The sequence below is a fragment of the Arvicanthis niloticus genome, chromosome 4 (assembly GCF_011762505.2).
Source record: "Arvicanthis niloticus isolate mArvNil1 chromosome 4, mArvNil1.pat.X, whole genome shotgun sequence".
In the NCBI taxonomy this organism is placed as follows: domain Eukaryota; kingdom Metazoa; phylum Chordata; class Mammalia; order Rodentia; family Muridae; genus Arvicanthis; species Arvicanthis niloticus.
The window spans coordinates 80,037,917-80,062,788 of record NC_047661.1 but is presented as its reverse complement, the minus strand read 5'-3'; the positions used below and the strand labels follow the sequence as shown (position 1 = coordinate 80,062,788).

General features: G+C 45.5%; 1 protein-coding gene across 2 annotated transcripts in view; it reads left to right on the top strand.

The window, feature by feature from the left end:
• Positions 1 to 22,868, top strand: part of Cd101 (CD101 molecule) — a 42,008-nt gene extending 19,140 nt beyond the window's left edge. Inside the window, exons 5-9 of one of the 2 annotated variants that reach the window (XM_076933027.1) lie at positions 1,666 to 2,043; positions 2,739 to 3,143; positions 6,614 to 7,024; positions 11,003 to 11,413; positions 21,162 to 22,868. In XM_076933027.1, the coding sequence (XP_076789142.1) occupies positions 1,666 to 2,043; positions 2,739 to 3,143; positions 6,614 to 7,024; positions 11,003 to 11,413; positions 21,162 to 21,391 (1,835 nt within the window). In that variant the 3' untranslated portion in view covers positions 21,392 to 22,868. Of the gene's footprint in view, positions 1 to 1,665; positions 2,044 to 2,738; positions 3,144 to 6,613; positions 7,025 to 11,002; positions 11,414 to 17,421; positions 17,553 to 21,161 lie in introns of those variants that run through there. The other variant, XM_076933028.1, reaches the window with a different exon arrangement.
• Positions 22,869 to 24,872: the final 2,004 nt, after the last annotated feature.

Sequence of the window (24,872 nt, the reverse complement as noted above, 5' to 3'; positions counted from 1 at the left end):
AACAGAAGGGAACATCCACTGCCACTGTGCCTTCTCACTGCGAGGCTAATGACCACAAGGCATTTTTGAAGTGATGCTAGTTGAGACTGGTCGTGATGATTATGTTAAAGAGGTGAGATCGTGGCTCGCTATTTCCCTTCTAATTTTTAAACTTTGGTCATGAGTCATTTTTATATCAAAAACAAACAACATATACCATGATTGCTATCTCTCACACCCAAAATGCAGAAGCAAGCTTGACAATTTACTCAACCAGTTTATGAAGATTAGTCGTCATTCTGCCTTTGTAGCTGGTGTGTGCATGCCTGGAGCAGTGGGTGGGATCTCTCTCCTCTGTAGGGAAGAGCAATTTGCAGATTCGTTTAGATCCCCTTTAGGTTTCTAATGCCGGTCTGTTTTATTTTTCTCTTTTGCTTTGAACTACCTCTGCTGTTGCCAGGGCCTCTTATTAAACACTAATGGTAATAGCTAACCCCTTTTCAGCACTCCCCATAGCCCAAGGCCTACACCCTTAGTGTAGCCTTTGTTCAGTCCTCTCCACAAAGCAAAAATGTGGCTGCTATTATTACCCTCATTTTTCCTGGAAAGAAACACAAAGGCTCGGAGAGGTCAAGAGTGCTGCCCAGAGTAATTCTGCCTCCAGGTCATGGTGGGCATTATCCTTACACTTAGTGCTGGGATGCCCAGGACACAGGAGCTCCTGATGTATCTACAGGGCCCACAGGGCAGCCAGAACAGGACCTTGTACAATAAGCATTTGTTGAATGAATGTTTTCTCTATGTCTTGAACTTCCCATCCGGGAGCTGGCCTTGCATTTATAGTTATTTAGCATATAGTTATATTATAGCATTTAAACATAAGAAGACTGTCACTTGCCAATGATAGATGATATATATATATATATATATACATATATATATGTATATATATATAATGTATGTGTATATAGATATAAAATTTTCCCAGATTAGTGGTTTTTATGGTGGTATTGTAAACAGAGATCTAATTAATAATTTTCTTTCCTTGTTCAAAACATACATAAGCTAATTAGGACTTGCAGGCAAATGTAAGCAGAAAGACAGAGAACATACTGAAAAGACTGACAACTTCTACTCTAAAAACAAACACCCTAAGATTTAAATTATCAGGGGTTCATTACTTTCAGGTTCATTTACTCTCCCTAATGAATCAAACAAAATACTATCAGATATTTGCCCAACTAGACTTTCTTCAGTATGGGCCAGCTGAACAAAACCATAAGAAAAAGAAGTATATATTATGAATCATGTATGTGTTCATAGGCTCTTCTGTCTGCTGTCTTGTTTCCACTACATAATAATTACTTTAGGGAAGTTTTATTTTATTTACAGAGAGAGGGAGAGAGAGAGAGAGAGAGAGAGAGAGAGAGAGAGAGAGAGAGACCCTTGCACACATATCCATCTACCCATCTACCTGTCTATTTGTCTTTCTATCCATCCATCCATCCTGCCAGCTAGCCAGCTATTTATGATGTGTTTGAAAGATCTTTGTTCTGGGTATGGTACAGGAGAATCAACCGACTCTGACCAAACAAGTAAAGTACTTTATAGTTCAATTTCATCATCATATTTTAGAAATGTCTTATTTAGTTGAAGCACTTTTCTTCCATAACCTATAATCTGCAGCAAGAAGTGTGGCCGTGTCCGCCGAGCAGTGTGCCGTGTGGGAAGGAGAGACGCTTACCCTCCTCTGCACAGCAGCTGGAGATGCAAGTGCTCTGTCTGTGAGTTGGTGGCTCACCCCACAGGACCAGACCACACCTGTGTTTGTGGCTGGCATGGGGCAAGATGGTACTGTGCAGCTGGGAGTCTCTTCTCCGGGCCCTGGGTACCATGGTAACAGGAGGTTGGAGAAAGTGGACTGGGCCACCGTTCGGCTGGAAATTGCTTCTGCCATGGTCACAGACAGCGGTGCCTATGAATGCAGAGTGTCAGAGAGACCCCAGAACCAGGCCAAAGATCTGCAATCAACCCAGAAGATTTCAGTCACTGTAAAACCTCTAAGTGAGTCCCTGGGAAAAGTCCTTTTCTGAATGTGTGTCAGTCACCTTATTCTATACTGCAGTTTGAGTGATATCATCCAGAACCCCTGCCAAAGGTACATGCATCCTGAGTGCCAGGAATATGTGTACCCTGAGACATGCAGAGCAGTATATGCAAATCAAGGCTGTCAGTAACCTCTCAAGTTTATTCATCTTTATAATGATCATTCTAGAGTGATTGTTCAAATTGTAAATTGTTCAAAGTTGAAAACAAACCCCTATGACTCAGAGTTAACTTACAGATGAGTGGAGCCAAGCCTGCCCCCTTCCGGCAGCAGCCCAGATATCGTGGAGTCTTCTCTAGCACAGGCAAGAGAGTGACATTGAGCCCAGGGGGGGTGGGGAGAGGAAGGAGGCCAGACCCTGGCTGCGTGCGTGGTGTCCCTGTTCAGTGCAGCTGTCTAAGTGGCACACTGGAGAAACACTGCCTGTTTGTTGTGGCTGCTGAGAACAGTCGTAGGCAAGGGGGAGACTTGGAGAGCTGAGGTTGAGATTCAGGACAGACTGTACTGTGGACCAACTTCTACCCCCAAATTCATGACACTCCAGGAACACAAATGTGTGGCCCTGTGTGAAGGGTGGCATTGAGAAAACTTGGAAGTCCCCGTGCTTGGACTTGGTAAACAGGAAGCGTGTCTTGCTTTCCTCCCCCAACAGAATCAAGTTTACGAGTTAATCTGATGAGCCGTCAGCCACAAGTGATGTTAGCCCATACCTTCGACCTGTCCTGCATAGTAAGGGCCAACTACTCGGACCTCAAGCTGCCATTCTCGGTAACGTGGCAGTTCCAGCCAGCTGGCTCTGGAGCCTTTCATCAGCTTGTTCGGATCGCCCACAATGGCACAGTTGAATGGGGGGACATCTTCTCCCAGCTCCACAGGAAGACGAAGGTGTCACAGTCTTTCTTTCATTCTCAACTCCAAATCCACGATGCTGCCATGGAGGAAACAGGGGTGTATCAGTGTAAAGTGGAGATTTATGACAGAAATTCCATGTGCACAAGAGGTCCAGCCAGGGTATCTGCCACCTCTAACCTAGTAATGATTAGTGTCACCTTTCCAGGTAAGTGATACTTCCCTGTTTAAAAAGAAAAGAAAGAAGCTTTTTTGCCAGGTGTGATGGTGCATGCCTATAATCCCAGTATTCAGGAGGCCAAGATAGGAGGGTTGAGAATTTGAGGTCAGTCTAGGCTGAAATAGTGAGCCTGTCTCAAATAACAACAGAGCTTCTCCCATTTTGTGTAAACTATAGAAATAGACACAAAGTATCCAATCACCATGTTTGTTGTGGTAAAGTGAGCACGATGTAATGGCATTAACATGAAGTTGGTACACATGGAATGGCCACATTAGCTGCTAACACAATGAAATAGTTCCGTAGCAGCTAATAACCACTGCTCTTTGACCTTTCCACACCTGCCATGAGTTCCTGTTGCCAGCAGCCACATGATACTGTGTGGTACGGCCGAACCATAAGAGCCTCCTCCATCCAGGGGAAACAATATTTTAGGTCAGTCACTGCTGGTGCCTCAGCATCTTTTTTGTATTTGGAAGTGGTGAGGATCATGTAAATTCTATTAGAATACTGTCTTAGTTAGGATTTTATTGCTGTGAAGGGATAACATGACCATGGCAACTCTTATAAAGGAAAACATTTAATTTGGGGCTGTCTTATAGTTTCAGAGGTTCGGTCCATTATCATCATGGCTGGAAGCATGGCAGCATCCAGGCAGATGTAGCGCTGGAGAAGGAGCTGGCAGTTCTACATTTTGATCCACCGGCAGCAGGAAGAGACTGTGCCACACTGTGGATAGCTTGAGCAATAGGAAACTTCCAAGTCCATCTCCTCAGTGACACACTTCCTCCAACAGTCCTAGTGCCACTCCCTGTGACCAAGAATTCAAACACATGAGTTTATAGGAGCATACCCATTCAAACCACCACAAATACACTTAGCCAGCTAGCTCTTTTGACACAGCATGTAAGAGAGAATTCGTGGTTCCAGTCCAATTCAGTCTTGACTCAATAACAGAACACGGAGGCTAAGAGTGAAACCCCACCTAGCTGAAGTTCTGCCGCCTTGGGCTTTCTGTTTCCTGACTTGCCTTCAGGGACTTTGAGATGGCTCAGATGTGATGAGCTCTGGGTTTGGACAAGTCACCTAATCTATCCCTACCATGGTCACCACCTCCATAAATCTCTGATGTGCACTTGAACTGGGGTATGTCTATTGTGCACCCAAAGCAGATTCTCAGGCATGGCAGCCACCACCTGTTCTGTGCTGCTGACCAATGTTTTTGTTAATAGTCATGATCTTGCTCATGATTTAATGCCTTAATTTATTTGTCCTTCCCATGATGTCTGAGATTGCTTCCACAAGTCTTCCTGTTTCTTGCTCTCAGCCCCTTGGCATAAGGTTTCCTTCCTAACACCATGGATTCCTTCTCATTCTCTTGTACAGAATTCTCCTCCACCACTGAGTCGCTATAGTAATTCTTTTGTTTGGTTTTGTTTTTTGACCATGTCTCATTCTGTAGTTCAGGCTGGCCTGAAATTCTCAGTCTTCCTGTTTCAACCCACTAAGTGTCCCAGTTACAGGTGTATGTTACAAAGGCTTTTCTTTTCTTTCCTTTCCTTTCAACTCAGGCTAGTGTCAGACTTTTTAGGTGGCCAAGAATGACCTTGAACTTCCGATTCTCCTCTGTGGTAGCCAAGCATTCGTCCCATTGAGCCCAGTTTCTTCTTTAAAAAAAAAAAAAAACAACAAAAAAAAAACTGTTCATTTGGATTCAAGCTTAGGTGTGTCCTCTGATTCTCTGTGCTTTTCTAGGATAAAAAAAAAAATTCTTCCGTGGATACAATCCACTTATTGACAACCTCCATGTTCATCATCCAGAATGGTTTGTCTTCTGGGCTTGGGATTCACATCTAACTGCTTTCAAGGCATGCCTATATTCGGTGTCATAGTATTGGTCATTATTATTGTCCAAAGATGTCCCTTCCATATTGCTTATGATGTGGTGGTCCTCCCCACATCCCAATGCCACAGATTAGAAACTGTGTCCTCCACATGTCCAAACTCTCATGGCAGGCATGAAAGATCTTTTGTAATCCTCTGCACTTGTCTCTTTGGTGCCTCTGACTTTCTATCCTAGATCTGACTTCCAACCACACTCAACTGCCTGGGAATCCCCATTTCCTTTTATGAGGAAGTCTCCCCTCATTCCTGTCCTTGGGTTAGATAAATAAGCTGGGTGATCCTGATATTTGTTACATCCCGACATATCTCTGTCCTATATTAGTGACCAATTCCAGGAAGTCTTCATTCCTGTCCTTTAACTTCCTCTAAACCGTGACTCACTGACAGGAGCTATTCACAAACTACCTAGAATAGTCTGGTGTGTGATACATTATGTGATTAATAAATGTTTGTTGAGGGGAAATTCAGGGACCTACTGGCAACATCAAGAAAAGTAGAGTGATCAACAAGAAATGGCAGAGAGATTTGTGACATTTATTGTGCATCTTAGGACAAAGGAAAAGCCACTAGAGTTAAAAGATAGCAGGCCCCATGCCCATATGATAGTCTCAAATGGAGTGGCTGCAAAAAGACAGGATTGCAATAGCTTGCGAATAGCCTCATCTTGTTTACTCACTTTGGAAGGCGGCTCTAACTAGACTTTGACAAATTGGGGATTCAGAAGTAGTTCAGATAGTAAACACACAGAGACAGAGCGCTCATAATGTCATTTTCTCTCAAACGATACAAATATGCTATGGAAGAGATTCCTCTGCCTAAATATAACAGGATTATCATGCAGGGGAAGAGCTGGGCTTTTTTCATGACTGCCCCGATCCCCACACAGTAAGGTCAGAAGGAGGACCAACAGATGGATGTTATGAAGAGGGAAACATCAACTTGCAATCACACAGACTTTCTCACAGGCATGTCTGGTCTTTTGACGTTGTAACACTACACTGTCATCCACAGAGTTCATGCACAACCGAAATACCAAAAGCCAAACAAAATTTCACAGTGTTTTAAGCACATTTACAATTCTGTGTTAGGTCACATTCAGAGCTCCTCTTAGCCACATGCTGCCTGCAAGATGGACAGAGCTCAGTGATGGAAAGGGCAGCATCCTCAGATTATGAGTCATACCAACATTGAATGAACAGTTAGGGCAGCTGCCGTGAGGGACCCACACGATGGTTGTAGAGCAGCGGTTCTCAACCTGGGGGTCGAGAGAGATCGTGCATATCAGATATTTACATTGTGATTCATAACAGTAGCAAAATTACAGACATGAAGTAGCAACAAAATAATTTTATATTGGGGGTCACCACAACTTGAGGAAGTGTATTAAAGGGTCACGGCATTAGGAAGGTTGAGAACCACTGCTGCTATAGTGGCTATTTGCCCTGGTTAACAAGCTAGCTTAAAATTCTGGTGTGTGTGTGTGTGTGTGTGTGTGTGTGTGTGTGTGTGTGTGTGTGTTTCTAGTAAAGTAACTCCTCATTATTTTCCTTCAGAGAGCAAACTGAGAGTGAACTCAAGCAGTTGGGTCCAAGAGCTATCCATCGGCTCCAGTACTCAAATAGAATGTGCCATCTTGTCCCGATCTGCTGGAACCCTTCCGTTATCCATCATCTGGTACTTCTCTTCCATTTCTGCAAATGCATCCTATCTGAAAATCCTAGAAATGGACCAAACCAATGTTGTAAAATATGGGGATGAATTTCAAACCCCTCGGAGCAAGCAAAAATTTTATTCTGAGAAAGTTTCTCAAGACTTATTTCTGCTGAACATTCTGAGCGTGGAGGACAGTGACCAGGGCCACTACCACTGTGCCATAGAAGAATGGCTCTTGTCCACAAATGGAAGTTGGCAAAAGCTTGAAAGAAAGACTTCAGGACTCACAGAATTGAAACTCAGACCCACAGGTAAGCCTTAGGAGAGTATTGTCATATATCTTTCTATAGAATTTTTCTCCAGTGACATTTAAGGTGTGACTATGAAGAGGTTAAAAAAAATAGGATCTGGACCATAGAAATAATAGGCACCTACAAATGACTACAGGACCTGGTAGCCTACCAGAGGAGGGGAGGTTGCTTAAGGTGAATCAGTATAAGGATTCAAGCTCAAACAGAAACAAGATCCCTTTGCCTGGTTTGCTTATCAGCTTGGCAGCCTGGTCCATGCAGCTGCCCAGGGAATCGTGCCTCCAGATCTCTATAATAACAAGCTGTGTCACTCCAGTGGGGGCCCTACTGTAATTTGGCAGAGAAAGAGTAATACGAAGCATATTTCTCCCACTGTGAACAGAAACTGTACAACTCTATGGGGATATGTGGAGAAATTGCTTTTCAACATTTGGCTGCCTAAACATAAGGCAACTAAGAGTAGTTAACTGTTGGAATGGCTTACTGGGGGAGTCTTCTCCACCTCTGGAGATCTTTAAAAGTGTAATGGAACTTCCATCCATTCCAGCTAGTCTACAAATGCTACTGTCTGAATGCAGACAGGCGTGACTGGGTCTCTCAGTCCTGGCTGGGTCACCTCTATCTGTTGATTAAAGCCAAATGGGTATCACAGCTCAGGAACTGACAAGATCCGATAGTGTGATGTAAATAACTCGATCCAATGTGGTGCTTAAAGGACTATTTTCAAGATGACATTTTTTTTAAAAGCTGCTAAGATTATAACCGGACATTCCCATATGCTAGAAACGGGACTGCAAAGGGAAGAGAGCCAGGGCTCTTGCCCGTGGCGAGCTCACAGGCTGCAAGAGAAGCATAAGAGAAAACGGCTTAGGAGTGATCTCTTCCTCTGTCCTTTCTCTTCAGGTCCCTCTCACTCTCTATTAAGCTTGAGTGCTCCCCAGGGAGTAATCCTGAGCTCCTCTTCTTAGTCTCTGCTTTTCTCAGAACTTCTAAAACCCTGCCCTGGCTTTAACGTTTGTCTACAAGATAATCATCCCAAATCTTTGGGTTAGATCCTCTGAGCCTTGTGCTTTTACACTCTACTGTTCACTTCTACTTGGACGCCCCAGAGACCCCGCCCCCATTGCATTTATTATCTTTTCTGCCCCTCATGATTACTTTGTCTTTCTACATTCTGGATCTGTGTGACTGATACCTCTTGCCTTCCAGTTGTCTTAGACAAACACTTGACTGTGTGTGCCTGCATGTTTTTAAGGAAGCAACATCTCTTGGCTCAAGCTAGTGTTTTCTAGGGTAGAAATGTGGCTTCAGGATTAGATCTTTTAGTGTATCAAGAAAATTTCACAGTCTGCACTGTTAAGTCAATTGGATTGGGAGGCACCTAGGAGGATAGTAAAGTCAACTTCGGGTGTGTTTATAAGAACATTTCTACAGTGGATTAGCTAAGGGGAGATGTACCTGAATATGTGTGGCCTCATCCAGTAGCCTGGGGTTGGGGGTGGGAGTGCCAGACATAATAAAAGGGAAGAAGAAGGAAGTCCCTGGGTGTAGCTGTGCTCTCTCCTCTTCCTTGCCATCCCCTGAGCAGCTTTGCCACATGCTCCAACACTATGAAATCCTGCCTCACCTCTGGCCCAAAGCCTAGATGACTTTGGACTAAAATCTCTGAATCTATCAACAGAATAAGCATTTCTTCTTCTTAACTCTTTTTTAAGTATTTGTTAGAACAGCAGCAGCAGCAACAACAACAACAAACTAATATGGCAAGTTGATTCCAGAGAGGTGGGGGTCAACGCTGTGACCCAGCCTGACGAAGCCGTTTTAAGTATTTGAATCTGGTTTGAAGGAAATGTTTGGAAGAGGTTGAGGAAGCAACGCAAACAGTTCTAGAATGGGCAATCCTGGTGAAAGAAAATGCTGGTAGGAGTATGGACAAAGAGACCTTGCTCATGAGATTTTACATGGAAACGGGGGCTTTACTGGGAAGTGGTCTAAAGGTCATTCATGTCAAGTTCTGGCAAATATTTTGTTCATTCCCTGAGGTTTGAGTGAGGTTGACCTCAAAAGAAAAAAATAAAATTACAAGGCAACTCAGGCTATGGCATGGTTACTATGCCTTCCTTTTAGCCAGGTTTACAGTGACAACTAGCAACAAAACAGAGCAGGGAGATGTGAAAACATTGGCATCTGCCCAATAAAAAGGCTCATGTAAAGTTGAGGCCTGGGGAGTCAAGGAAAGTTGGCTGTTAGAGATTAGTGCCGCACACTTTGCACCAGCACAAAAGGAAAAGCACTTTGGAGGCATCTCAGGAATTGGCCAGACCCACCCATCACAGACTCAAGGATGTAAAAGAGTAAATACATTGAGGAAATTTTTGCTTGAAAGCCAGGTGTGGTGGCATTCAACTAGGAAGATTGAGGGAGAGTAGGAAATCTTCAAAGACATCCTGACTTACAGAGTGAGTTCCAGACTACCCTGAGCTACTGTGATTTTTTTTTTTTCTTAATGACTTTCCCTTGAGGTGAGAGCAACATGACCGGAGTCCCCTGCTCACACTGAGCTCTGCAGGAAGTTGGTTCTGTAGGATCCATTTTACTGGGTGCAGCTGCACAGGCACTAAGAGGCCAATGAAGCTGTGGTCCAAGGACTTCTAACCATAAGGCAAGCCATCGACGTGGTGCTGGTTTTATAGACATGCAGAACATAGGAGTTATTGGATAACGGAGCCTGAAACCACCAGCCACACAGTAACTTTGCTTCCCTAACTTGTCTGCTCAGGTATTTTTGTTGCAGTGATTAAAAAAAAAAAAAAAAAACAAAAAACCAAAAAACAAAAACCTGACTAACCTAACACAGTGACATTCCTCAACTTGAGAATGCTTGTAGTTAACCAATATCTCTTAAAATACTGAGGGTACCAAGCTCCATGTGATCGCCGTGTGACTGTGGGTTACAACTGTACACCTGGGTTAGGGAATGGATTACGGAATAAATTGCCAGGAGATACTGTGCATATCACTGTGCCAGGAGCTTTTTTCCTCAGGTCAAAAGAAGAAAGAATTTCAAGAAAAAAATAAACCTTAGTGACAAAAGCCAATGAGAAAACAAAACCATGACTGAAGGGATCTCTTGAGCTAGCAAATGGACCTTGGTCAAGTATTGGGATGGGTTAGAAACCAATTTGCAACCATATAGTGGGTAAGGACACAGAATTAAGATTTTACATGATTCCCCATGAAGAGCAAGTAAATACTAATTAGACTAAACATAGTCTAAGATCAGGAGAAAGGGTTGAAAAACAACAAAACAGATTAATAAATGAATTTTTAGTGGAGTGGTAAATGTATTATACATCGTAATGTTCCGCCTCGACTTTCTGTTGTTCTTTGTTATAAATCCTGAGGATTTTATTCCAATTCCTCTCCTGCTGGTTAGTGGAGGAGGAGAGAAAGAGGAGGCCCAGAGCTGTTTAAGGCATACTGATTAATAACTGAGACGGATCCCCTTGGGCGGTGTTCTGACACTGGTATCAATGTTCTGTCTCTCAGTGTGTCTGAACAAGAAGATGATATCTGGGTGTGGTGGGGGAAGGTGATTTCATAAGGACTGGTACTGCTGTAATACTTAGCTTGGTGGAGTACTGAAAGTTGTGGAATGAACAGCACCTGTGGCAAATCAAAGAGGAAGTTCAAAGTAGGGCAAAAGCTGTGAGCCCGGCTGAGGTCGTGTCTATTTTAGCAGCAGGCTCCATCAGGCAAGAGGCTAAAGGAGGGAAGTGGTTAGCTTGGTTGGCAGCAGAGAATGCTCTGGCAAGTGTGACAAAAAGGAGAAGCATCAAAGGAAAACATTCATGATGGGGGTTCTCATGTCTGGAGAATCCCAGATGAGTGAGATCTCCCAGTGGAAAGGATAGGGCTCAGGGGTGACCAGGCCAAAAGTCTTGCTCTTCTCTAACTGTCCACCACTTTGCCTCCTAGGAAGTCGGGTCCATGTCTCCAAAGTGAGCTGGACAGGAAACGCTACCGAGTATGGAGAGGCGGGCTTCAGCTGCAGCCTAGACAGCTCAGGCAGCACAGCCTCACTGTACTCTGTGACATGGTACCAGAGCAGAGGAATCATAGCCACTGCTGCCACCGGGAGTCAAATGCTGGTGCACCTGCAGTATGATGGCTTGCTGCAATATGGCCAAGAAGGGAGTAGGAGGCTCCTGCACTGCTACCGATCCTCTCCCACAGACTTCATCCTGAAGCTGCATCGGGTGGAAATGGAGGATGCTGGGATGTATTGGTGCAGGGTGGCTGAGTGGCAGCAACATGGCCACCGAGGCAAGTGGATCAACCAAGCCTCAGATGAGTCACAACGAATGGTGCTCAGGGTACTGCACTCAGGTAACTTGGGGGTCACTCAGCCACTGGCTCAGGAGTCATGGCATGGCATATCCAGTTCCCCTCTGCCATTCCTGCTAGCCTTGTTTCCTTCTTTCTTCTGGCTAATAACAATATTTCAAAATTTTCAAAGAAGATAACTTTCTCCATAATAACTCATTTCAACCAGCAAGGTCTGCATGAGGTTTGGGCACAGACACTTGACTAATAGGCACATCTGACCTGTTCTGACCTTCCCTGCCCAAGCAAAGAGCCATCAGCATCATGTATGCCTCTGATACCCAAATAGCATGTGCAGCCAGCATCCTTACCTCTTGGCTGATACTCTAATCTCCAGATACTGTTTTGTAGTGGAAAAGAAAATAAGGCAGAATTAGATGATAGTTGTGATGATAGTTCTGCAATTTGACCCAACTGAATCAAATACTCCCTTAATCAAGGGAAGAAAAGAGCCCAAACACTCTTCCTCAAAGAATTCGTGCTGGTCTTTCTCTCTCTCTCTCTCTCTCTCTCTCTCTCTCTCTCTCTCCCTCTCCCTCTCCCTCTCCCTCTCCCTCTCCCTCTCCCTCTCCCTCTCCCTCTCCCTCTCCCTCTCCCTCTCCCTCTCCCTCTCCCTCTCCCTCTCCCTCTCCCTCTCCCTCTCCCTCTCCCTCTCTCTCTTTTCCCTCACCAAACAGTCCCAACTCACAGAGGCAGAATGATTGCTGTGGCTCAGAGCTTTAGAGCCTCTGGTCTACGATCATTTGGCCCCGTGACTCTGAGTCTGCAGCAGCATACGGCAGGAGTGCGTAGCTGAGCAAAGGAGAGAGGAAGAGGAAGGGCTGGTGTCTCAATGTCCCATTCAATGATGTGCCTTTAAGAACACGAAGATCTACTAGAACCATCTCTCATTAGGCACCATCACCTCCTAATAGAACCAAACTGAAGAGCAAGCCCTTCACACATGGACATTTTAGGGCACGGGGTAGTCATTTAAGACCCAAATGGTAGCAATGGTCATTTGGTGTCCTCTTTCCATTGTAGTATAGTGTCTTGGAAGACATCAAAGAGAGGACAATGTCATAGAGAGTTGTCTTCTGGGCTCCAACAAAAACCACCACTCAAAGGCCTTTGACCTAAGAGTGACAGTTCTTTGTATAGGGAAGTCATCCTTAGCCACTGTCTCAGCCTAGTGCTGTATCAGACACGTGAAGGGCATCTACTAGGCATGTGTTAATAAGAGTGGTCTCTTCCAGCAACACCAATAAATTGTGGCTGGCTATAGGATCTGTCAGCTAATTATCTTAGCTACTTCTTTCCATCCCACTGAGAATCAAGTAGGTGAAAGGTGAACTATAGACTGAACTTATGTCAGAAAGGGAAAACTAGAGAAATTAGGGCAAAGTCTTGGCACTCTAGCACAGGAAAGATAAATGGGATTTATCATAAAATTGACATTCCTAGGAGACCAGCTGGCTTTATCGACAGTGCCTGGAAGGAGAAGGGTACATATGGCAGTTTCTCAGAGGTAGAGAGCCTCACTATATCTAGTTAGGGCCTGTCTGAAGTGTTCCCTAGGGCTCCACCATCTTTTCCCCCTGTCTAATCTTCAGGTCTCCATTTTCCTTCCCTCAGATCCATTCTTCAATAATTTTTTTCATGTGTCCAGGCAGAAGTTTTTCTATCAGCTTCTCATTCCAACAGTTATAGGGTATTTCACCCATCTGGGTACATCCCACAAATGCTTTCCTCTGCAATTCATGGGCCCCATAGAGTCAGCAGTTTTTGCAGTAGAATAAATAGGTAACAAAGGACAGATTCCGTGACTAGCAAGTGTATCCCCTCTGAGGCAGGTGAGATGCCGCACAGCATGTCTGTGACAGCATGGAGAACAGGTGTAAAGGTGGAACTCTGGGAGGAGACATGAAAAAATTGAGTCACTTTTGTCTCCTCTGAAAATGCTCACAAGCCTGTGCCATGATCAGCAGGGTTTTCAATGCAACTAACATCATGTGTTCCCAAGGCAATCCCTATGACTGAGACACTGGCCTGCTCCACCTTGCTGCTCCTGGCTGTTGGTGAGGAACACAGTCTAGAGTGAAAAAAAAGTCCTTAGGGATTGGAGTCTGTAAGCCTAAACTCAGATTACAGTCCTACCATGTATTAGCTGTGTCACCAGACTGTGTTTCCTTGTATGGCATTTGGCTTTCTCATAAAAAGAGAATCATAATACAAATATGTTTTGAAAAACCTGGTACAGACACTGGTATATTATAAGTTTTAGATAAATGTTAACCCCTTTGTCTTTATGCCTCCAGCCAAATTTGTTACATACACATACATACACTGTCATAATTTCTTTTCATGTTGCTGCCATAAAACCTTTTGACAAATGCAACTTAAGGAGAGAAAAGGTTAATTCTGCCTCCTACTTCGAAGATATAGTTCAGTTGGGTAGCACACATTTGATCCCAGCATTTGGGAAGCAGAGGCAGGCAGATCTCCAAGTTGGAGGCTAGCCTTGTCTACAAAACAAGTTCCAGGACAGCCAGAGCTACACAGAGAAACCCTGTCTGGAAAACCCAAAAGAAAAAAAAAAAAGATGCAGTTCATGATGGTAAGAAAGTCAAGGTGGCGGGAGCTAGACGGGTAAGTTTCATTGTGTCTGCACTTGGGGAGACAGCAGCAATGAGTGCTTATACTCGTCTCGCTTTCTCCTCGTTTAGAATCTGAGTCTAAGGAATGATGTCACCCACAGTGGGCAAGCCTTCACACCTCAATTAGCATAATCAAGATAATCCTCCACGGATTTGCCTATTTCCTAGGTGATACCAAGTTCTGCCAAGCTGAGGACTCTAGCCATCACATGTAACATGCTTATACCCATCTATGTGGCAGACTTTTTAAATTTACTCAGTAAGTGATTGTATGAGATCCGAGCACACAAAAATGTATACGGCAAAGATCGTTTCCACAGAATGGGGAGAGTTGACCCCACTGTGATGAGCATCGTCAGAGAAGTAGTCCCAGGATGCTGAGGGAGCAACTGAACTGGAGTGAAGGGTCAAGAACAGATGCCATCTGGGACGGTTCCCTAGAACATGGACATATGGGAAGAAGAAAAAGTTTTAGGAAAAGGCACACAAGATGGCAAAAAGATACAAAACTTCATGCCAGAGCGAGGGAACCTCCGTGGTTGAGAAGGCCTGAAACTCAGTGCACAAGGCTAAGTGACGGGAGCCGGGAGCACAGGTGTGGGAATGGCACAGAGCTAAGACGTGCTTGGTGTCTAAAGTGAGGGACGGGAGCTTTACCATGGCAGTTACGGGTGCTACTGGGTAGGTTCAGGAGCGTCAGTTACTCCCTCAGAGTTACGTTTAGAAGGCTCCCATTGGGTGCAGCAATGAGGCTGAGGTGGAGGGAGGCAGACAGAGCAGGGTGAGCTACGTGAAACTGTAGATAAGATGAGGCAAGATGTAGGCCTGAGCCCAGGCAGTGCTAGTGAGGAGGGACGCGTGAGCAGTAGGCGTGAGCCTTAGGCGTTCGGAGGTTGCTAGCTAGCTGGACATCTGTGGGCAGGGAGTGAGCAGAAGAGGCGAATCAGTACTGGGGCTTAGGTGGATCATGAGGCTGTTTACCAAGCAACCACACCAAGGCTTAGAGGGGGAGATTGGTCTGATTTGTGCAAGTTGAGCTGGACCTCAACTCAAAAAGAGTTTCCAAGAAGTGTTTATCTGGGAGATGGTGGGAGTTCCAAGTGTGAACCGCACCTGACTTGTACACTAAGGACTATCAATGTGTGGCCAGTAATGACGCTCAGGGGAAAACGCCCAGGCATCAGTGGTGGAGAATCAGAGTAGGTATCAGGAGGCAAGAGAAACTCAAGAGGCTGAAGAATACAAACAGACTGTTTAAGATAAGAATGAGAGCCGAAGAGATGCTCAGGGCTTAAAAACACAGCTGTGTAATCATGATACTAGAGTTCAGGTTCTAGGACCCCTGCAACAAGTCAGGCATGACCTCATATGCACATGTGACCCCAGAACTACTGGTGGCAAAATTAGAAGGCTCTCTGGGTTTGCCCAGTCCCAGATTAGGCAGAAGGTTATATGAGCTACAGGAGAGACCCTGACTCAAAAGGATAAGGCAGAGGGTGGTAGAGGAGGACAATTGTATCACACACACACACACACACGCACGCACGCGCATACACACACACACACACACACACACACACACACAAACATAGTGGGAGGGAGAGAACGGGAACATCTTCCCTGGATCTAGTATCTAACCTAACAGTTGGTAGGCTTGGGAGCATGTTTACAGTACAGAGAGGAAGAGGCAGTGAGGTTCGGGGAGATGAAGTCCATATAGCAGCCCAGAATCTGGCTGTGAAGGCAGCCCTTCATGTTCCTCCATGAAATTCTTCCTGGTCCGCATCTGAGCCTCTGTGGTTCTCTGACTTGCCTTCTCTCAGACATCACCTGTACCATACACATCACCACTAGGGGGCACCCAAGAGAGGCACAGACGCTGGTGGCTCACAGTTGTATTCCTGCTGACTGCCAGCTCTGCATGTTGGTAGACTCGAAATCAAATCCAGCTTATAACTGCTCTTCACTTCGCCACCTCCCCTATTTGACCACACTAGATGGGGTTAGTTTTAGAACTACACGAAAGAGCCATGAATCACATGGCTTGGGTCGAGGCAGAGCAGACATATCCTGGACGTTGCTTTGCCCCAAACCCCAGTTATCTCTTTACAGAGACTCACTAGGGTGAGGGCTATAGAGTGGAGCCTTTTCACCTCACCTTCAGATCCTAAGTACAAAATGCTATCTTTTTTTTTTTTTTTTTTTTTTTTTTTTTTTTTTTTTTTTTTTTTTTTTTTTTTTTTGAGTTAAGGCTTCTTAGCTCCCAGGCTGTTTTAACACATGCTATATAGGATAATCTTGAACTTTTGATCCTTCTGCCTCCACCTCCCGAGTGCTAGGATTACACATCTGCCCTATTACAGCATACATATATAACATGAGGGTTCAGACCCAGGCTTTTGTGCATGCCAAGCAAACACATTACCTAAATGTTGTGTTCTGAAAAGTTGTCTTGATGCAGTGATAGGCTAGTCCGTAAGGCTTTCTGGGAGGTTGGATTAGTTGTGGCAACATAACACTCACTGCCATATCTCAGCTTTTATTTAGATAAGAATTTACTGAGAAATGGATTCTTAAAGGAGACGTGCATTCCTCCCACACTGAAGTTTCTAGAGAGGCCATTTGTTTATTTTCTACTGAGTACTCAACAAGGTCTGGCACGAGGCACTGAGCTAACACTTGAGAGAATGAACAAGCACTCCTTCAATTAGGTTAAAACAGGAAGCTGTCGGGGCCGCCCACTCTGGGATGCACTTGCCGCAGAGTAAACCCCACTTTTAGTTCTTGGCAGGAGCCAGATCTCTCAAGTGACCTCATATGGCCCAAGTTCTGAACTGAGATAGAGAAAGGCTGAAAACACCTCTATTTCCGCCCCCCCCCATAGCATTTCTGAGGAAATGTCCAAAAGAAAACTCTTCCTGGTGTGCGTGGCCGTGGGCAGAAGGAAGCAATTTCTAAATGACTGCTCAAGATGCAGTGAGTTCATTGTGCTTTTGGCTCTGTTCCGCAGGCCTTGTTCTTTGAGTCTGGGGCACTTACTTGGATTGAGTGTCACCAGTTCTCATCCAAACATGGGTGAGAGGCAGATGGTGGGAAATGAGCACCACAGGATCCGGAGCAAACAGTGCCCTCCCCCGAGAGGCCATTTAGAAGCACTGGAGCTGACAGTTGCTTGCACTTGGCCAACTCAGCACTGTGCAGAGGGCACTGTGCTGCCCTTTGGTGGCAGACAGCTCTAAATGGAGCAGCCTCCCCCCATGAAGGCAGTTCCTTCATGCTGAAGGCTAGAGTCTCAGGGGCAGAATAGCCCAATGCCAGATTTCTTCCTACGTCCTATGTGTCCGCCCCTGTCATCATAATCATATGCCATTCCAGGATCTGTGAGACTCGACACAGACTCACCTCCTGATTCCCTACACCCGACTAGAAGGAAAGCCCGTGGATTGGTTCCTTTGCTATTATTGCTATGATAAGACACCATGACCAAGGTAACTTGTAGAAGAAACAATTTGTTTGGGCTTATAATTCCAGAGGGTTAGAGGCCATGATGGCAGAGCAGAGGCAGCAGGTAGTGGGTATGGCAGCTAGCACAATGAGGGCATGCATCCTGAACTACAAGGCAAAGCAGAGAGAGCCAACTAGAAGGGCAGTGTGGATCTGTAAACTCTCAATGCCTGCCACAGTGACATACTCCCTCCAGCAAGGCCACACCTCCTAAACCTCCCCCAAACAGCACCAAGAATTGGGGATCAAGTGTTCAAATGCCTGAGGTGGATGGGGATACCTTACTCAAATCACCGAAGCCAGGGTCTCCAAAGGGGTCACTTGACTTTCCCTGTGAAGGGTGAGATTTAGCTGTGGAAGAGCTTGAGAAGTCTGTTGTGGTTGTCGGCTTCCCCCATCTCTGGGACAGAAGACCTGAGATAACTTCTAAGGAAGAAAGGAATACTTTGTCTCATTGTTTTGGAGTTTTCAGGCCATGGGTGGTTGGTCCGTGGCTTTGGGCTGGCAACAAGGTGGGGAAGAGGGTGTGGCACTTCAAGAAGCTTCTAACCTCTTGGCATCCTGGAAGCAAAGAGAAGGGGGGAAGGGAGGGAGGGAGGCACACACACACACAGAGACAGAGAGAGAGAGAGAGAGAGAGAGAGAGAGAGAGAGAGAGAGAGAGAGAGAGAGAATGAATATCAGAATTCTTCTGTCCCCTTTAAGGCCATGCTCCCAGTGACCTATAACCTCCCGTTGAGCCCCACCTCTTAAAGGTCCCATCATTTTCCAGTAGTGCTAACCAAAGCCAAACCTTTATTACCTGGCTCTTTTGCAGGATATTCCAGATCCAAACTACAGAGCTGATGTCTCTATGGGGAATCAGCAGGCTTGGGAGAAGGTTGCCTGGGAATTTCTCAGCTTCTCAGGAACATTCTAACTAATGTCTATTGCTTACCCACTCAACAAATGGTCTAGGTTTTGTGTTAAATGTTATATTACATATTATCTCACTGCATCTCCATAAATTATTATTCCTGCTTAGTTGATAAGGAAACAGAGGATTGGAGGAGATGAATAACTTCTCCAATAAGAGTGAGCTGAGGAGTGAAGAGCTGAACCAAGCTCTCTCTGAAGTACAGGTGGTACTCAATCACTCTGATATAGGAACACACATGGCCATAATGTGTTTTCATAGGGACTCCATGGCTCCATCCCTTCCTAGTGAAAAGTCTTGGGTCTGGGGTCAAGAGAGACACTGAGGCAGATAGGTTATCATTTTGGGTAGAGGTTTATTACAAGGGCTATTAATGCCAAGCACAGACAGCAGCATGGCAGGAGCCCTAATGAACATTCAAGCTCACAGGCAGAGTTAGGAGGTCTCCTCTTAGAGGTTCACATGGTAAGCTTGCAGCCAGGCTGTCTCTGATTCAGCTGTTGCAGAGTGGAGAGGATTCCAGGAAAGGGATATGCAGCTCTGTGGGGAAGTGAGAAAGAAGGGCCTGGCTAGTTGACCCATTATATGGGTGGAGGCATATGTCAACACTGGCACCCTTTTGATAGCCCAGGGAGTCCAGCCCTGAGGTTTGTAAACTTCCTTGGGGAAGTGAAAAATTGTGGCTGTCTGTCATTCTCTGGGAGTCTGGACACCTGAGGAGACTGTTTACACTCTCATAGATGGGCTCTCTGTAGGGAGCTTGTCATTTCCTGACAGTGGCCATTGCTATAAAAAGAAGTTTCTTTCCATAGCCATGGTTGAGCAGCCTGGCCTATTCTAATACAGCGTTGCAGGCCCTGCTTCCTTTGACCATGCTTGCCTGCATCATCACATGAGACCCGGGAGACTAATTATCATTCAGCTGGATTATTTGGGAGAAGAATGCAGAAGGAGGTTAGAAATGAATTAAAAAAGTAGACCAGGCATGGTGGCACATGCCTATAATCCCAGCCTTTGGGAAGCTGAGGCAGGAAGATGATGTGTTCAAGGTTAGTTCAGGCTACATCGTGAGACTCAACTTCAGATCAAAACAAACAAAAGAAGAAAAACATTCAAAATCTCTCTCTGCCATTGATCATGTTTTCAAGAAGGAAAATCAGATGCAAGGTGAAGACTACACTTGAGAACAGAAAAAAAAAAAAAAAAAAAAAAATCTAGGCCACCAACTCTGTGGCTCTGTGCCAAAGCCATTCAGAAGTGACAGCCTAATGTTCACCAGGGGCCGCCACTCTGCATGATGACGGCCACCCTGGTTCTTGCATGGGGAATACACTCAGTAGTTGATTCCTTCTCCAGGATCCTGGAGGCCTTCCAAGGGAAGTGCTTTACCAGATACAGAGACATGTAAGACACAGGCCCAACCCTCCAGGAGCTCACAGTACCCACCTCGAGCAAATGTCTGGGCTGTCTCTTGATTTCCAGTGAAGAGGCAACCTTTGACGTGTAAAGTGCATCAGTGAGGCCCCAAAGGGATTTTTTTTTGCACTTGGAGGTTGGTCAGAATGACCTATTAAACCTGTTTTATCCCTGGGAATCCATAATCTCAGAAATTGTACAGCTTAACCTTTGAAGAAAAGAGGTCTCCTGTCATTACAGTTTCCCAAGCAAAGCACAGCTGCTGTTAGCAACAGATTGTTCAGAGTAGCCCTGACTCCACATATATCATAAACGTAGTTGGAAGAATACAGTGAATAGTTGGTAGCACTTTACACATGCGGCTTTCTGCTGAAGGCCTGTAACCCAGGCCTTTACGCATTAGCTCAGGGTGCCGTTTCCCAGGACCTGTGGTGTCCATGGTCCTCTCTGCTTCCCTGGGAAGTGGCCAAGAGCCACAGTGTCCCACATGTTGGTCTGCGGATGGTGCCTCCCAGCTGACGGCAGCTGCTGGAGGATCGCGTGCTTTGGCATGCCTCTGTACCGTGTCTTTGACTCTGTGGCAGCATTCGGTTTGGTTTGAGATCAGCAAATGCAGGAACCCAGGACACATAGACATTCTCAATCCAGGGAAGAAAGGGGTCGAAACAGAGGGCTGTGTGACAAGGAGGGGTAAGCATGGGACAATGTAAGAAGTCTGGGAGAAGTGAGATCCAACCAGACAGGGGCTATGCCCAGTGGCTTGGATACAGGAAGTGAGAGTTGAACGTGGTAGGGCAAGGAGGCAGGGCCTGGGCTACCTGAGATAACCTATGTGTTACAGGTCAGGGGGAGAAGAAGCGCCCTCCTCCATAGGTAGAGCTGCTACTGAGGACAGCGTAGTGCTCTGTGAGTTTCAGAAGCAGCAGTGGGAATAGCTCAGTTAAAAATTCAGGGCCAGTCACACAGTTGAGAACGAGGGCTGAATTATACATATCTTTTCTGAGGGAAGAAGATTAAAGGAAAGGTTTTCTTTTTTTGTTTTGCTTTTCTTTTTGGCTGCTGGTTGTAAGTAGGTCATTGCCAGTTCTACAGCTGCAATGGCCGGGCAGGGGAGAGGTGTGTGTTGGGAATGTCCTAGGCCTGTACTCCCAGTGCTGTCACAGGATGAAAGGCCTGTGCCGTCTACCCTGTTGTCTGCATGGACTTGCTGATAATAATGGGTAGGGATGTGTATGTGCCTACTCGGCCCTGATTACCTCCTGTGTTTCTCTGGTTGCAGAGCCCACGTTCTCTTCCCGGATCTGCTCCTCGGGACCCTTACTCCACTTCCTCATCGTCTGCCCCTTCATCATGCTGCTCCTTCTGTTCACATCCTTCTTCTGCTTGTACTGGAAGGCCAGGAAGCTGTCACAGCTAAGTCTCAGTGCAAAGAAAGAAAAGGCTCTCTGGGTGGGCATGAGAAGGACATCACTTCGAAAGGATGCAGCAGAGGAGGGTGAAGGCTACTGAAGTCCAAGCACCTGTGCTGGAGAAAGGAGTGTGGAGGGATTGGGGTGGACTGACCAGGGTGAATGCCTTCTGCTTCAGACCTTGGTCAAGTTACCTAGGGACTAGAAGGAACATGCCGCAGGCATATGTTGTTAACCAGATCTTGCTAAGTGTTTCTTTGAGTAGCACCCATCTTTTTTTTTTTTTTTTTTTTTTTAATCCTTCAGAAGCAGATAGCATCATTGCCCCTGCTTACGCAGACCTCATCTCCTGAGGTCCAGCTTTCATCTGGAAAGAGAAGAACACCAACTGGCGAGCCTTCCTTCCTTTCTCATTCCTCTCCAACATCACCTATTCCCTTGGAAACATCAGCTTGGCCCAGTCACAAGGGAAATCATTTTTCTCTAGATAAGAAATGTAGGAAAAACCTGATGTTGGCAAACTGAGAGGAATTGAGAGCGTGGACTGGCTTGCCTGGAATTGGACTCCCCCAGTCAGTCTGTAACTTTCTCTAGGCAGAAATCCAATTTTTTTTTTCCTTTCCCCTTTACAAATGCCTGCTGAAAAGTCTAAGAGTAGCTGTCTAATCAATATTGGTCCTTTGACAAAAGGGTAACATGTTGCAGCCTTTTTGAAGTTTTATTTGGCTTCCTGCTTTTATGATTTGGATGTGTTTTTTGCTTCTGTTTTTGTTCTGTTGAGAAAAGGCCTCGGGATACAGCCACAGGCCAGCCTTGAACTTGATCTCACTATAAAGCCCTGCTCTGTACAGTCTGGACTGTCCTTCAATTTACAGCCATCTTCCCCCTACCAAGGCCAGCCTCCAAGGGCCGGGATTAGAAGCACTGGCCAGTGCTGTGCATGTCTTTAATCCCAGCACTCTGGAGGTAGAAGTGGGTAAATCTCTGAGCTCAAGGCCAACCTGGTCTACAGAGTGAGTTCCAGGAAAGCCAGGACTACAGGAGAAACCCTGTCTTAGAAAAAGAAGGAAGAGGAGGAAGAAGAGGAAGAGGAGTAGGGTGAGAAGAAGGAGGAGAGGAAGACATTGGTATTCTTGGTTTAAGGGATAGTAAGTCATTACTTAAGAACATCCCCCTACTCATAAAACAGTGTTCTGCTCAGTCCCCAAGGCCTCCTGTCTCCTACACACACACACACACACACACACACACACACACACACACACACACACACACCCCACACCAGCCTACCACCACAGTACTTGGCCGGTGCCTTCTTTGAAAGCACTGGGCAGGAGGAAAGATCATCAGTGGAACTTGGAAAGGCTGTGCAGTAATGCCCCCTATCTCGTGGTACTGGAGTGTGGGTTCAAGGGAAGCAGAGGGTCAAATCTGAGTCCTGAGTTTCCTAATCTCACCCTAGAAAGTCCCAAGGGCGAGGTGTGAGGGTTTAAGGCTTTCAAGAGCTGTTTCCACTGTGCAGGCCTGGCTGTAGCCAGAATTGAAAATCAATCAAATAAAGGACTTCAGATAACACATCTATTTATTGTCTATGTGACCACCAGGGTTTCTTCAGTACTTGGTAATTTGCATTTCTAAGGAGAGCCATTTATTTTTAATTATTTTATCAGGCACACAGTCCTCTCCAAAGATAATTAGTTCCTTTGCTCCTCTGCAAGCAGATTAGCTGAGGCTATGAGGACTGGACTGCCACCACAGACCTGCTGCTGCTTTAATCCAACTCCCTCTAAAGCCTCATTTGAAACATTCCAAATGTTTTCTCAAACAACCAACACATTAACTTCTTCTCTCCCAGGTAACGATGAAAAGAAGAACGAAATTAAAGGGTTTTTCAGAAATAAATATGATGGCTCCCCTCAACCCCACCCCCAATTTCAGAGGCCTTTTAAACATTTTTTATTTTGTGTATTGGTAATTTGCCTGCATGTATGTCTGTGTACCACATGCATGCAGAGTCCACTAAGGTCAGAAGAGGGCATGTTATCTCTTGGAACTAAAGTTATAGGTGATCGTGAGCTGCCACGTGGTTGCTGGGAAAGGTACCTGAGTCCTCTGGAAGAACAGCCAGTGCTCTTAACTGATGAGCCATCTCTCCAGCATCCATTCACAGGGTAAACCAGGGATGACCTAGTGCTCACAGAGATCTGCCTGCCTGTGTGATGGCATGCCTAGAAGAAACTTGTACTTAAATTGATGCCTAGCTGGAGACTCATGGAATACATTGTGCTACTTCCTATCTGGTCTACTTGGAGCTCTCTCCCAACCTTCTCCTTCTCTTCTTTACCTCAGCTGTTATTTTTTTTTTCCATCGAACCCAGGACAGATCTTCTTCAAGGAGACAGGGTTTTTCCAGCCAGAGTGCCTGGGAAAGTATGTCCCTGAAACATTCCTTGCTTGTCAGGCATTGTGGTAGACTAAAGAGATAGTGACTCAAATATGTCTGCCCCATAGCAGGATTGCCTGGCCCATTCTGGATGCTCTCTTTCGTAAATGGCATGAACAGCCAGCACATCTGATTGACTTTAGAGCTACATCTCACTATTGGTCCAACAATCAGTTACTAGGCAACTGAATCCCCCAAACTCTTTAACTTTTGGTTTCTCTGTCTCTCTGTCTCTGTCTCTGTCTCTCTCTCTCTCTCTCTCTCTCTCTCTCTCTCTCTCTCTGTATTGACATGAGTGGGCATGTATATGTATCCTGTGTGGTATGTATAAAGGCCAGAGGTAGACACTGGGATGGCTTACTCAATCACTATCCTGCCTTATTTTATTTTATTTTTGAGGAAAGATCTCTCATAGAACCTGGAGCTCACCTGGTTTGAGCTAGACAGCCAGTGAACCACCAGGATGTGCTGGTCTTGTACTTCCCACCCTCCCAACACTCATGCCAACCCAGAGTTCGGGTACAGACATGTGCTACCATACTCTGCTCTTATGTGAGTACTAGGGATTTGAACTCAGATTCTCAAGCCTATCCAGTCTGCACTTTACCTACTACTAACTTTGACCCACCATAAATTATACTTTCCAGGAGACTTCTCTCCGGCTGCACCCTTGTTTGTTTTAGTGTTTGCATCCTGCAGAGGGCTTTTCTTGTGCTCAGTGGTTGCAACTTTCCTATTCTGTGCCCCCACCTGGCTTTACTTTCAGCTTTGTAATATGTTCTATTTGGCAGTGAGACAAGCCTTTATCTTAGGAATTGGCTAACCACACCCCAAGGGTCTCGTACAGCCTTATACCAGTGCTTTAAATACAATTTACTGGAATACGGTCATTCTCTTTTCCTTATATTCTATGCTTGGCTGCCTTTGTGAGGAAATGACCACAAAGGGAGGTTGCCAAGGAGACCATGTGTGCTGGCTCGTTTTTATTGTCAACTTTACATAACTTAGAATCACCTGGGAAGAGTCAACCTCAATCGAGGAATTGCCTAGGTCAGACTGAGCTAGAGGCATATCTAAGAGAGATGTTATTGACTGCTAGTTGGTATAGGACAGCCTAGCCCAGTGTGGACAGTGCCAT